Below are 14,109 nucleotides of genomic sequence, written 5' to 3' on the forward strand. Positions count from 1 at the left end.
CAACATGTGTGTAGTGGCTATCAATTAGAGCAGACCTAGAACACTCTCAAACCTGCACTTGAACCCATGATCTCTTCTGTACGCAAACAGTTACATCCACAGACATCTGATGTACCAAATTTCATTTAACTGAATATTCTGCTGCTGCTAAGCTGCTTCATTCGTGTCCGACTCTGTGCGACCCCATAGACGGCAGCCCACCAGGCTCCCCCGTCCCTGGGATTCTTCAGGCAAGAACACTGGAGTGGGTTACCATGAGCTATAATAAAGTTATAATTTTGCAGTGGTTAAAAGAGGGAAATGTTATTGAATTATTTGAACATTGAAATAAAATTACAGGCCATTTGTAAATTTTATGTTTAAAAAGATGTCTTTCTCTTTTTAAATGAAGATTTTCTCCTGAAAAGAAACCAAAGGAACTTTGGCCTCAATAAACACAGCAATGTCCTTACATAACCAAAATACATAACCATAACATTTGATTGAAAATTCAGTACAAATGGAACTGTAGAAGAAGAAAAAAAAAAACCTTTGTTGCCTTAACTGACCAATCAGTGAAGTTATAATAATCATTGTAGATACAGCCCTAATACTTTTCCAAAACTGGGAATTAGGAAAACTATGATATATTTTTAGTTTTTCCTGAGAATTGTGATTAATACATTCCACTTACAGTTTCTCCCTTTTCAAAATAGGACAATACATTTTCTGCCATGAATGAATGAAATTGCAACTCCCAGCCAACAGGTTTTCAGAGCATGTTAAAACTATATAAAAAGGCATGCTGCTGCTAAGTCGCTTCAGTCGTGTCCGACTCTGTGCGACCCCATAGACGGCAGCCCACCAGGCTCCCCCATCCCTGGGATTCTCCAGGCAAGAACACTGGAGTGGGTTGCCATTTCCTTCTCCAATACGTGAAAGTGAAAAGTGAAAGGGAAGTCGCTCAGCTGTGTCCGACTCTTAGCAACCCCATGGACTGCAGCCTACCAGGCTCCTCTGTCCATGGGGTTTTCCAGGCAAGAGCACTGGAGTGGGGTGCCATTGCCTTCTCCGATAAAAAAGGCATATTAAATGCTTAAAATAGTTATGAAGTGAACAAATGTTGGAGAGCCTGTGAGAAGAGAAATTCTCATATTTTATTGGTGGGTCCCCAAAACTGTACAACCTCTGAAAAAGATAATTGATAAAGATCTTTCAAAACTATATTTTGCATATTTGTCTTTGGTTCAAAAGCCCCTCCTCTGAGAATTTATTTAATCTTTTCCACATTCAAAGTGACTTATGAATAAGATTATTCATTACAGAATTGTATGTAACTGCAAAATATCTATCAATAACCAAAACACCCCTTGTAATGTACAGGTAAGATGAAAATCTATAAGGCAGAACACTACTACTTTATAGGCTAGAGAGAGTAATTATAAGTTCATACAGAAAGAACTCTTAAGCTATATAGTCAGTGCAAAAAGGCAATGTGAGGAACATATAGTTTTCCCTTTAGGGTAAAAAAGAGTGAAAATGAGAATATATATTAGTATGTGCTTGTATTTCCATAAAGAAATTCTAGAAGAATGCATAAAAACTAAAAAAAGTGGTTACTTCCAGGCAGGGGGTACAAAGAATGGTATGAATGAGAAGTAGCAACAGGAATTTGATTTTTTACTTTGCAGCTTTTAAATTGATTGTAAAATGAAAGTCAGTTATACTTTATTAACTTTGTTATTTAATCCATTTTGAGTTTTCTGGACCTGCCCCAGTAATACTTCCCCTAGGTTACTTAAGAGTAAGATAAAAGTGTAAAAATAATTATTTTAAAACTAATTTTTACAATTAAACTTGTTAGATTCTATCTACATAATTTCTTACAAGGGTTATAGCTTTATAATGTGTATTTAAAATAGTTTCCTGATTTATAAAATACAAATACATTTCTTATTTATGGAGTTTTCATAGTAACTGTGCACTGGAAATGGAACTCTTACATTAGATATAAATGCTAAAAGTAGAGTGTCCGAGAAAGCCACATTATGATGTATAAATTGAATGAAACAAAAAAATTAACTATAACTAAGCAATATTACTGCTTTTTTGTTTGCTGTTTAGCTTAGTATCTGATATTCATGCTTTATTCCACCAAGAAGTAGGTTACTTTAATTTCAGTCCCACTTCCCCTCACCATACTCACCCTCCCACTCCATAGACCCAGTGTTTATGTCAAAGATGGTGAATTCTGTGCAATGTTGAGATTCCAGGAGTGGGGTGGGGATGAAGGCGGCCTCCCTCTAGTCATTGTTTGCCCACAACATGTCCATCACTTGCGCCTTAAGCATCTATCAGATCTGGCCATTTCCTGCTGCTCTGAATGGTCCTCAGGGTGCAGCGAGAATCTTTTTCAAATATGGGAACTCTGCTCAGTTCCTCTGTAGTGTCTGCTGCCTCCTAGACACTGCCAAAAAGTCAGACCTTAGTCTCTATTGCTCTGGAATCCATAAATAACTCTCTCCTCCTCCCGGCTGGGTGAATCTCTTTTTAGTTTTTCAATACTTCTGGGTGATTCTGCTAACTTATCCTGTGCCCAAGTCAGAGACCAAGTCTGTGTGAAAGCTATATGTGGGGCCAGGTCTCCTAATTCTCCCGCTAATATACCCTTTATTATCCATTATCTGCAAAGTAAAATTTACTACATCCTGAAAAACCCAATGGCACCCCACTCTAGTACTCTTGCCTATAAAATCCTATTGATGGAGAAGCCTGGTAGGCTGCAGTCCATGGGGTCACTAAGAGTTGGGCATGACTGAGTGACTTCACTTTCACTTTTCACTTTTATGCATTGGAGAAAGAAATGGCAACCCACTCCAGTGTTCTTGCCTGGAGAATCCCAGGGACAGAGGAGCCTAGTGGGCTGCCATCTCTGGGGTCGCACAGAGTCGGACACGACTGAAGTGACTTAGCAGCAGAAAAACCCAACACAGCACATGACAAATTATTTGCTTAAATAGAATGTGCTTTTACTTACATGTGCAAATTCATATAAGCCATGTGCATTTAGAATGGCCACCTTTGACTGAGCTCTTCATATGTATAAATTGTGTTGCCAGAAATGTAACATATGTTGTTTCATTGAATGTTCTGCACTACAGATGAGGAGGCTGACATTCAAAGCATTTCCATCAATTTCAGGATGCCGATCTGTGGCAGATCCAGGATTTGAAGCCTAGCCTGACTGAGTCACAGCCTTTAGTCAAATCACTGAGGTCTGCTGTTCCCCTCCACATATGGAGGTGAGCACTGTTTTGCTTTTAGCATATGGACGTCTAAACCTACTGCCAAAGTAATTATGCATTGCTATAAATAATTTTCTAAGTACCATTTATTGCTCAACTTGATACAATGCATCAGTAATGTCACACAACTGAATGTACTTCAGTGTGGGTCCAGGTATATTGACATCTCCCAAAAGGCTGCTTCAGCAATTTATGATTTAGAACCTCTATTACTGTATATCATTTATTAAAATAGTTCTTAACCACAGCACAATATTTCAAAAAACAAAGTCAATGTTTTAAAGTATATTTTATGATATGATTACAGAAGAAGAGATGAAAACTTGCATAACTGTACTTATCCTCTCCAGTAAATTTGGAGGTAATAAGACATATATCTTTCTATACTGCTCCCCTCCTTCCAAATTTGTTGTTTCCAAATTCAACATTCCACCAATCAATCATTTTAAATACATTTTATAATGTAAGCCCATTCCTTTTTTACATAACTGGCTTCCATTTCATCAAGATTAAAAACAATTTAGAGTTTGATAGTGTGTCAAGTTTATTAAACAGGACCAGGACTGTTCTCACATAACTGTGTCATTTCTTGAAGCAAGCCCAAGGCCATGATGGCCAATAGGAGCTATGGAGACTCCACAAACATTTGCCCAGCTGGGAACCACCTTTCATCAAGGCCAGGCCTTATTGTAGAGTAGGAACTCAAATGCTTTTTATTAATTGGCCCAGAAAAAGTTTTCAAATACTTAGATCATCTTATTGTTTTGTTAATTCTTTTTAATTAAAAGTACAGCTTCCCAGGACTTTCCTGATAGTCCAGTGGCTAAGACTCCATGCTCCCAAAGCAGGGGACCCAGGTTCTATCCCTGGTCAGGGAACTAGATCCCTATGCCACAATTAAGAGTTCATATGCTGCAATTAAAGATTTCACATGCTGTAACTAAGACCTGATACAGCCAAATAAATAAATACTTTTTTTAAAAAAAAGCAGAGCTTCCCAGAATTTAATTGTGTACCATATGAATCACCTAGGAATCTTTTTAAAAAGCAGATTGTGTTTGACTTGGATTGAGGACTGAGGTTCTGCATGTCTTAGGAGCTCCTAAGTGATGTTCATGCTACTGGTCCATGAAACAAGGTGAATAGCAAGGTTATAAAACCTCCTTCAGAACATATTAGTGCTTATATCATTGCACTGCCACAGTGCACTGTAGCTCCCCTAACGTGGCTCGTTAATTGGAATCTTTATTTATTTGTCTGCACTTCTTTCTAAACTACAATCTCTAGGATATAGAGACTCTTGTATTCTCTGTGCCTAGCAGAAAATTAATATTCAATAAATACTTCTGAATGTCAACCAACCAATGAATAAATGTGTAACAAAGATACACTTTTATACACAGCTTAAACAGATGCCACACTCCTCAAGCTACCTTTTCATAACAAGATCACCAGGCATTGGGATTTTTCAAGATCAGAGCAAAATACAGTTATAATCATGGCTGATGTTTATTGAGTCAGCCATGACTCAATTGAACATTTAATCCCCACAAAAGCCCTTCATAAAGTAAAGTTATTACAATTCCCATTTTAAAGACAGAAATGGAGTCACAGAAACGTTAAAGACCTTACTGATGTCTATACAGCTAGTCTGTGTCATTGCTGGGATATGCACCTAAGTAGTCAGGCTCCACAGTCCACATGTTTAACTACTGCACCATAAATATCAAAAACTGGAACCTCTCTGTGACTTCGTCAAGTTTTTTCATTTTTATATACTTGACATCTGCAGAAAGGGGATCAGATATATTCTAAAGGCTACTCTGCAGAAACCCTATCTAGTCCATTGGGCATTCTTGGGATTTAATTCTCTTCTCATACTATCCCCCAAATTTATGCCATGAAGCAAATTATAACTTTTCTGGGAAACAAATGTGAATAACAAAAGCTGTACAAAGCTTGTCCACCAGAATAGGACACTATGCTGGCAAAGGGAGGGGGAACAATGAAGGATCAGCACCTACATGAATGTATAGCTTTATTTATAAGAATTCCAAAGAAATGGTATGAGATTCTGGTATTCTCAAATTTGGGGCTTGCCAAGGTTTTAAGTTGCATCCCTAGAAAAATGTCAAGAACCTAATCCACATTCTTGGCTGACATTCCCTTATGTAGGCACCTGAATTAGAAACTTTTGCATAATTAAGGAAAAGTAGAGACTGTGTGCATTTAAATATATCAGCTTGCTTTATTTAAAAGGAGATAATACATACCATTGTTTATTAGGATAAAAAAGTCATACAACTATTTTAAGAGATAAGTCACTATGGGAACCATTTCTATGCTTGAATTTAGAGAAGTGAAGCCTTCTGCTACTGGAAAATTCTCTCAGCTTTTAGCAGCAGTAGATATTATATTATTTTATATTGGACCTTTTTTTGCCTTATATTTAATAAGGTCTCCATGTTACTTAATGGAAAATCTTTCAATATATCATAGAATAACTCATATTTCATATTTAATGATGAAATGGAAATTTTATTGGGTGGAACATCCTCAAAGACAAATAAAAATAATGATGAACTATCTCATCCAGAATGTCATACTTATCTTGACACAACTGGATGGTTTTACAGTCAATGATTCTAAATGTCTGTAAATTTTATTTTTTTCCAGGAAACCATTTTCTAGATTATCAAGCATTAATCAGGTAGTTTTTTATCCACAATATTTTCTTACATATTATTGGGAGACCTCCTTCACTGCTCCCCAAAACAGTTATGTACATATTCTAATAAAAAAGTTTTTCCTAATCAGTGGCAAATATTTTCTAGGTTTCCTGAAAACATTAAAGACCATAAATTGTGTTCTATTAACACTTTAGCAATACTTCTCTAACCCCATGTAGCCCCTTTAGCATTGACTTCATTGAACCAGAAAACTACAATTTCAAGATAACAATAAAAGCAACAATGACTATCATTTATTAAGTACTTGCTGTGTAACAGGCTCTGTTCTAAGACCTCACATGAGGATTAGAATTTAGCACAACCAAGGAGAGCCAGAGACAGTGTGAAATCAAAGGTCTCAGATTTGTTTTATTAAAAAAGGGATAATATTTTAAATTGATTATAAGAGTTTCTCTTTTAATCCTCACAACAACCCTATGAGTTTGATAAGGGGCTTTGGATATTGCACAGATCAACTTTCATGTTCTGTAAATCCTCCTTGAATCCACTGTACAGATTAAGAAACACAGTCATTTTCCCCTCTGGTGTCATAGTTAATGAAATGAAATAAGCAATGCACTGAATGTAAATGTATTAATAAGAGCTCAGGAACAACGGTACACATTGGATAAAAAGAGAAAACGGGCTGGCAAAAGAAGTAATAAATATTCAACACTCTAAACCACAAATGCACAAAACACCAGTATTTCCTATAACAATACATTAAAACATCATACGGAGAAGGCAATGGCACCCCAGTCCAGTCCTCTTGCCTGGAAAATCCCACGGACAGAGGAGCCTGGTGGGCTGCAGTCCATGGGGTCTCTGGGAGTCAGACACAACTGAGCGACTTCACTTCCACTTTTCACTTTCATGCACTGGAGAAGGAAATGGTGATCCACTCCAGTGTTCTTGCCTGGAGAATCCCAGGGATGGGGGAGCCTGGTGGGCTGCCATCTATGGGGTCGCATAGAGTTGGACACGACTGAAGTGACTTAGCAGCAAAACATCATATTGTCTGTGTTTTTTACAAAATCGCTGGTAGTTTAAATTTGCACTTTATGTAAGCAGTGATATTATAAATACTATATATATATACATGAGGAAGCATGGAACTTAAATATTTGTGTATGCATCAGATGAATATACTGTTGCCATTCATTGCTGTTATTTCTCTTTTTTGTGGGAAGACAGATGAGTAAATTATAGTAATAAAAAAGCAAGCGTGCTTAAGTTAAAGTCCTTGCTTATGATTTTGGTAGCTTGTTATAGTACACTGGTGTATGAAAGTTAATTATTTAATCAATTAGACTTTCTCTTCATATACAATGGTTATTTCCAGTAAGCACCCTATCTTTACAATGTTAATTAGAAAGGATATAACAAACCAGCAATGAAATAAACTTCATCACTGTATCTGGTAAACACCTGAGGTACGCCAATGTGATCAACTTTCAGTTATAAGCAATTAAGTATATTCACAACAGTACAAACTCTAACACACTATCTTGTGACAAGACTATTGTGGCACTTATTAATAGTTTTTCCTAATTCTGTTCTATAGTTCCTTTGGAAAAATCAGCTCTGTTCATTTAACCCTGAAAACATGCAAACCAGAGACAGAATGGATTTTTTACCTTTTTAAGTAGATTTTTAAAAGACAATCTCCACTCATTATCCCAGGAACTGTGTTCTGTATCAGTAATTTACGTTCTATAATTCCTGAAAGCAAGGCCCTTTCAGCTAAAAAATTACATTATTCATCTTTCATACATAAGTAAATTATTTTCTGTGGTAAAATCCCCAAGGACTTGGCAAAATTTCTGTTACTCAGGTGAGCTGAGAGTAGCTGCTACTTTCTATAAGGTTCAATAATCTTTCTGGCCCTTTGGGAGTACTTAATTTATGCATGCGTGCTCAGTGACTCAGTGTCTTGATTCTTTGCAAACCCACGTACTATAACCCTCCAGGCTACTCTGTCCATGGAATTCTCCAGACAAGAATACTGGAGTGAGTTGCTATTTCCTCCTCCAGGGGATCTTCCCCACCCAGGAATCTCTAACCAGCGTCTCTTGCTTGGCAGGCAGATTCTTTATCACTGAGCCACTTGAGAAGCCCTATGCCTAAATACCCTAAGGAAGCTGAAACAGGCCATTTCTTTACTTCAGTAGCATAGGTTCACATCACCTTTTATATCAATCCGAATTACTCTCCTTAGAAGCAGGTGAGCCTCATTAGCACTGCCACCCAGATAAGGAGGGTAGTGTCCTGACCCTACCCCCATCTGCCAGGCAGCTGCCCTCCCCAACTTGACCATCCATTGGTCCTGACCACACTTGACACTGCAAGTGCTTGGCTTAAACGGGCTTGTCTATTTGCCCTTTTCTATTGCTCAAGTAGAAGTGGAAATCTGCCTGGCATCTCCTTCCTTGGCTCCCTGACCTTCAGGCAGCACAGCTGCCTGAGCTGAGTTAAAAATGGACTGTCGAGCTGGCTTTCTGCTGCTCTGCCTCCCAGTGTCCTTCCACTGATCTGTTTATCACACCTTCCTAACCCCTTCTGCTGTTGTTTTACTTCAAGAGTTTTTAACCTGGCCAGCTGAAACTGCTTCTCAAGGCCCTAACCTACACAGATCCTTGTAGGTTACAGGACTGAGAGCCAAGGGTAGCACCTCCTATTTGTACAAAGTCTTCTCCCTGAAGAATCCCCTCCCTTTCCTCTCCTGACCCACCACTGTCATTGGGAAAGCTCGCTCTGACCAGATCATCTCCTACTGGCACACCAGAGACTGAACAGGCACGCTTAGATACTCTGGAAGAACACAGAACGTGTAGCTTCTTGTTGATGGCTTGTGCCAGGGTATTGACCCTGCCCCACTCCCCTGCTCCGCGGTGCGCTCAGGTTCAGAACAGGACATCAAGCTTCACAGGGATATAAAACACTGTATCTTCATTCCTTCAAGCCCCTCAAGACTGCCCATGCCCAAGTTCCTTCCCCTAATGGGGCTGGCCAGGAACTTCTGTCTCTGCGAACCATGACTGCTCCCAGAAACCCAGACGGGTAGTGGAAGCAGCTAAAACCCCACTATTTTTTTTTTTTTAATTGCAGGAAGGGCAGAAGACCTAAACAGACATTTCTCCGAAGAAGACATACAGATGGCTAATAAAACACATGAACAGTGTGCTCAACAACATTCATTATTAGAGAAGTGCAAATCAAAACTACAATGAAGTACCACCTCACACCGATTTGAATGGTCACCGTCAAAAATACATACAAACAATAAGGCTGGAGAGGGTGTGAAGAAAAGAAAACCCTCTTGCATTGTTGGAGGAAATGTAAATTGATATCGCCACTATGGAGATTCTGTTAAAAAAAAAAAAAAAAAAACTAGGAATAAAACTACCAACTAAAGGTTTTGTTTAGTTTCTTGGCAAACTCCCCTTCATTCAAGCTGCTGGCTCTCTGGAGCCAGGTCTAATTAGAAGAGTAACAGGCTCACCCTTCTCCCGGAGAAAACGCGTTAGTCATAGATGAAACGCTAGGAAGGTGCAGAGAAGACCCCAGGCTGGGGAGCCTCGGATGCGGGAAGGCAAGCTAGAGCTGACCGCGTGCGGGAAAGGAGGGTACAGAAACCTTGGGACGCGACGCGAAGTAGAATGAATTCCGTCAGAGGCCAGCACTAAGTGCATAAATGGTGCCCGTTGAACAGCTAAACATATTCAAGCAAAGTGCTCGGCATGTCAGAGCAGAGACTCGGGTCACTGTCATAGACAAAGTCAGAAAGCTTCCCGCCTCCCCGGGACAGAACTTCACCAAAGCCATCAGGAGCGTGTGTGTGCACACGCTGGGGAGAGGGGCCGCACCAAAGAATCCAGGTTGGTGGCGGAGGCGAGCGATCACTTTGGGGAGAGTCGTGCACCCAGGATTGCACTCGTGGTGACCCGTAGCCCACCCAAGAAACAACAGGTGTCAACCCTACCGCAAACTTTTCCTCAACTGCCAGCGGCTCGCCTGGGGCTGCTGGAAGTGTGCGGGTGGAGATGCAACCGGACCCCGGGGAGGCGGGGCCCGGGCCCGGGGCGGGGCGGTGCAGGTGGGCGGGCCGGGGCCGGGTGAGGAGGCTGGGCATATAAAGTGCTCGCCACCCCCGCGGCGATGCAGCTTAGTGGAGCCTGAACCGCGGGGCGGGACGAGCAAGGTGCCGGTGGCTGCTTGGGCCCGCAGGTCACTGAGCCCCCGAGGGAGGGGGTTCCTGAAGACCAGGCCGGCCTCGATTTACCCGCTGCTGGACCAGCGAGCACGTCGGCCCCGGCGCACCCCCAGCATGTGAGGCCGGGGGCTGCCTGGGTGGGAGGAATGGGGGCGGGGGTCTCCGCTCCTCTGGGGCTCAGGGGTGCGCTCCGCGGGGCGAATCGGTTCCAAGTTTTGCCAACTCTGAGTTAGTTGATTGTGGCTGTTAGTTGGCGTCTTTGCTCCCGGGGTTTTGTGAACCTGAGTTGCAGAGGCCGAGTCCACCCTTTTGGAAAATGAATGCCTCTCCTTGTTCGCTCCGGGGACGCTGGGCATTTTAGGAGCTCCTGCACTTCTTGCTTGCTTTTGCAAATCGGTCCTTCTTGCCTCCTTTTTCTAGCGCCCCGGAAAGGCCGTTCCGCCCCGCGAGGGAAACAGAGCCGTTGACCATGGTTGCAACTGGCAGTTTGAGCAGTAAGAACCCGGCCAGCATTTCAGAGTTGCTGGACCATGGCTTCTACCCGGGGAGCCTGCTAAATGGTGAGTTTCCCAACCGCCTCCCTTTCTTCGCTCCAAAGGCCGCCTTGCCTGGGTGGATTGAGATTGGCGGGCATTCCTGTCGACCCTCATCTTGAATTTTGGAGATGCGATAAAATCCATCTTAAAGAGATTCTTTAAAACAGCATATTCTGTCTATGATAGTGAGAATCAAAAGAAGCAAAAAATAAAATCCCAAGGGATACCTGGTCTAGTCTGTGGCTGATAGACTCCTTGGGATTAAAAACTATACAGGTCCCTACCCGACATGGTTGTGAAGTTATGATGAATTTTAAGTATACAGTTGTGTGTGTTTTGACAAATGCATTCACCTGTGTAACTAGTACCATCACCTTCTGCCCCCAAAGCCCCACATACCCATTTGCTCTACCCACTCTACCTCTCCCCTGTCTCCAGGGAAACACTGATCTGCTTTTTGTCACTATAGATTACTTTTACCTCTAGGACTACATGCAAATAGATCGTGTAATATGTACTCTTTGTATCTGGTTTCTTTCCCACAGCCTAATGATTTTGAGATCCATTCCATGCTGTTGATTCTATCAGTATGTGTTCCTTTTGGTTGCTGAGTAGTATTCTATTTGTGGATATACCCATTATTTCATTTTTTAATGCCAAAGGGAAGCTTTAAAACTGCAGTGATGCTGAACATATTGTCTTGTAATTTTAAACAGTTTCTAAATTAACATGTTGTGCTGCCACTAAGGATCTGTGTGGACATAGATCAATTGCTTAAGATCGTTTGGGCCTTCCTCATTTAGAAGGTGAAGTGGTTGATGATCTAATTTTATAAGCCAAAGCTCTGAAATTCTCTGTCTTCAACATAGATTTAAAAAAAGAGCCTTATAATTTGGAGTGCATTTGTTTTATTTATTTAAAAAACACACACACACTGTGACCTAAGTGTGTAAGGGATATAGTAGCCAACAAAGGTGCAGAAGACTTCAGGCAGGGAGCCCACAGGGCATCTGCCTGTGACCTGCTCAGTTGACTGTGTGTGTGGTATGGCATCCTGCCAAGGGGTAGGATTAATTTGGAAGGTAGGTGACCAAATGCAGAGCTATCTCTTTTCCTTTGAGCAAATCTAATTTTGTTTTCCTAGGACTATTTTGTTTTGCTTGGCTCCAAAAAAAAAAAACCCACCCAGCCAGTTATAAATATCCTTGCGAACCTCAGAAGTCTTCTCTGTGGGCAATTTTTAATCAAAGAGGTTGAAGCTAAAATAGGGATCTACAGGTCATTCCAGTAAAGACTTTTAAAGAAAACACAAATTTAATTGATGTTTAATATAGCTCATCATCAAGGTCATTTTAAGTTCATCACTAAAGAATAATAGCAAAAAAAGAAAAAACTGTTTTACAAGAATAAATGAGTGAATTCTTAGAAAGTAATAATCCTTAGTCCAAAAATATTATTAACATTTTTAGTCCAAACCTAATGCATAGTCTCTATAAAAGGAAACTTGAAACCCCCCATAAGCAAATCAGGGAGCAAGATAGAAAAGAAAATCACTAGTATTCGAAAATAGCCATGAATAGATTTGGTTACATAGTCTTTAAGATTGTGTGTGTGTATACACATATAAGTTTATTGAAAAATGGTTATAGCCTACCTACCCTATTTATCAAAACCTTTATTTCATAGATGAACTTTCAGTCTCAGGTCAGTTGATTTGCTTTATTACTCAGAAAGTTAACAGCAAAGTGAGATCAAATGACTTCCAAACAAATATTAGAACAAGTAGATCTGATAGATAGAAATAAACAGTGTTGCCAAATCTGGGTGTGTTTTTCCTGCCCCTGGGTTTGTTTGTTTGTTTTAATCTTAAACTTCCATTTTCCACAGATTTTGACTACTGGGATTATGTTGTTCCTGAGCCCAACCTCAATGAGGTGGTATTTGAGGAGACAACTTGCCAGAGTTTGGTTAAAATGCTGGAGAACTGTCTGTCCAAATCTAAGCACACCAAACTTGGCTGCTCCAGAGTCCTTGTTCCTGAAAAACTGACCCAGAGGATTGCTCAAGACGTCCTGAGACTTTCCTCCACGGAGCCCTGTGGTCTGCGGGGCTGTGTTATGCACGTGAACTTGGAAATTGAAAATGTATGTAAAAAGCTGGATAGGATTGTGTGTGATTCTAGCGTGGTACCCACCTTTGAGCTCACCCTTGTGTTTAAGCAGGAGAACTGCTCATGGACGAGCTTCAGGGATTTTTTCTTTAGTCGAGGTCGCTTCTCCTCTGGCCTCAGGCGAACTCTGATCCTGAGCTCAGGATTCCGACTTGTTAAGAAAAAGCTTTACTCCTTGATTGGCACAACAGTCATTGAAGAGTGCTAAAAGGGAAGCTCTTGAAAGAGTCCTTTTTATGGTTGGGTAATAAAAACTTCACAGCCGCCCAGAGTCATTGTAGTTTGCCTTGCCTGCTCTCCGCAAGGCACACCAAGCTGAAATCATCTTCCTTGGGTTTCATATTCACAGCCACCCCAACTGAAGGGCTTATTTGGGGCTGTTGAGAGATGACCAGCGAGAGAATACATTGTCTGAATTTACCACAGTTTTTATAAAATGGAATGGAATAGAATAAGAAAAGAAGCAATACACTTTAGTTTTTTATTTGACTCCACAAGTGTTCCAGGTAGTCTTGCCAATAGACTGTAGAAACCCACTTTGCCTAGTTTGATTTTCATATGGCTTTTTTTCTATAAGTTTTCAGTGTGATCCTCTCAATCACAGAATCTTATATGAATGCTTTTTAGCCCATCGAAATTTCCAAAAGCCCATACTACCCATTTCCTGCCCCTACTCAAAGTTGAAGAGTTCTTATATAGGAGTATAAAATTAATCAAGTGGGTGAGCTTAATTAGATCCTAACCTCATGCAAAAGTGAATAAGGAATCTTGCATTGGGAACAGAGTCACAAACTTCTGTTTCTTTGCATCCTCTCCACTCTTCTGTTTCAAAGAGGTGGCAAAAACTTGAACTACCATTTCAGTAACCACAGTATTGTTTTAAATAATATGGTACAATACCTGCTCAGTTTTTCTAGTTCATAAGTATTTAATTTTATCTTTAAACTAGAAAAATGGAAAATGCTGATTTTTTTGCATGTAGTTGATTCCTCTTCTATTGAGTGAATGGTGAGTGTATACAAGGATAAGTGAGTTCAGGTTCCTTTCACATTCACTTGATAATCTAGCTTCATTTTACTTTTACATATACTTAATCTCAGATATCACCATCTCACCATATCAGTGTTATCTCATCCTTGGCCTTTCCTGGGAACTGAAGGAAACTTCCTTAACCTGA

The 14,109-nt window shown here is 40.4% G+C and overlaps 1 protein-coding gene and 1 long non-coding RNA gene across 5 annotated transcripts in view; one reads left to right on the top strand and one right to left on the bottom strand.

Annotated features, from left to right (window-relative positions):
- The window catches only part of LOC138988215 (uncharacterized), a 54,281-nt gene extending 44,285 nt beyond the window's left edge, over window positions 1–9,996 (bottom strand). For all 4 annotated transcript variants that reach the window (XR_011464473.1, XR_011464474.1, XR_011464472.1 and 1 more), the window contains exon 1: window positions 9,516–9,996. This is a non-coding gene — a long non-coding RNA (uncharacterized lncRNA). The remainder of the gene's footprint in view (window positions 1–9,515) is intronic.
- A 183-nt stretch (window positions 9,997–10,179) lies between these two features.
- Window positions 10,180–13,196, top strand: DDIT4L (DNA damage inducible transcript 4 like). The gene is made up of 3 exons (XM_005897695.3): window positions 10,180–10,342; window positions 10,647–10,786; window positions 12,650–13,196. Exons 2-3 carry the CDS (start codon window positions 10,696–10,698, stop codon window positions 13,138–13,140), a joined length of 582 nt encoding a protein of 193 aa, XP_005897757.1. The 5' UTR covers window positions 10,180–10,342; window positions 10,647–10,695; the 3' UTR covers window positions 13,141–13,196.
- Window positions 13,197–14,109: the final 913 nt, after the last annotated feature.

Source organism: Bos mutus, chromosome 6 (genome assembly GCF_027580195.1).
Source record: "Bos mutus isolate GX-2022 chromosome 6, NWIPB_WYAK_1.1, whole genome shotgun sequence".
Lineage (NCBI taxonomy): Eukaryota > Metazoa > Chordata > Mammalia > Artiodactyla > Bovidae > Bos > Bos mutus.

Bases quoted from the DNA above. Each gene is read 5' to 3' on its own strand.
- DDIT4L (XM_005897695.3), top strand. From the start codon at position 10,696: ATGGTTGCAACTGGCAGTTTGAGCAGTAAGAACCCGGCCAGCATTTCA. The intron at 10,787-12,649 runs GTGAGTTTCCCA...CATTTTCCACAG, and splicing joins CCCGGGGAGCCTGCTAAATG to ATTTTGACTACTGGGATTAT.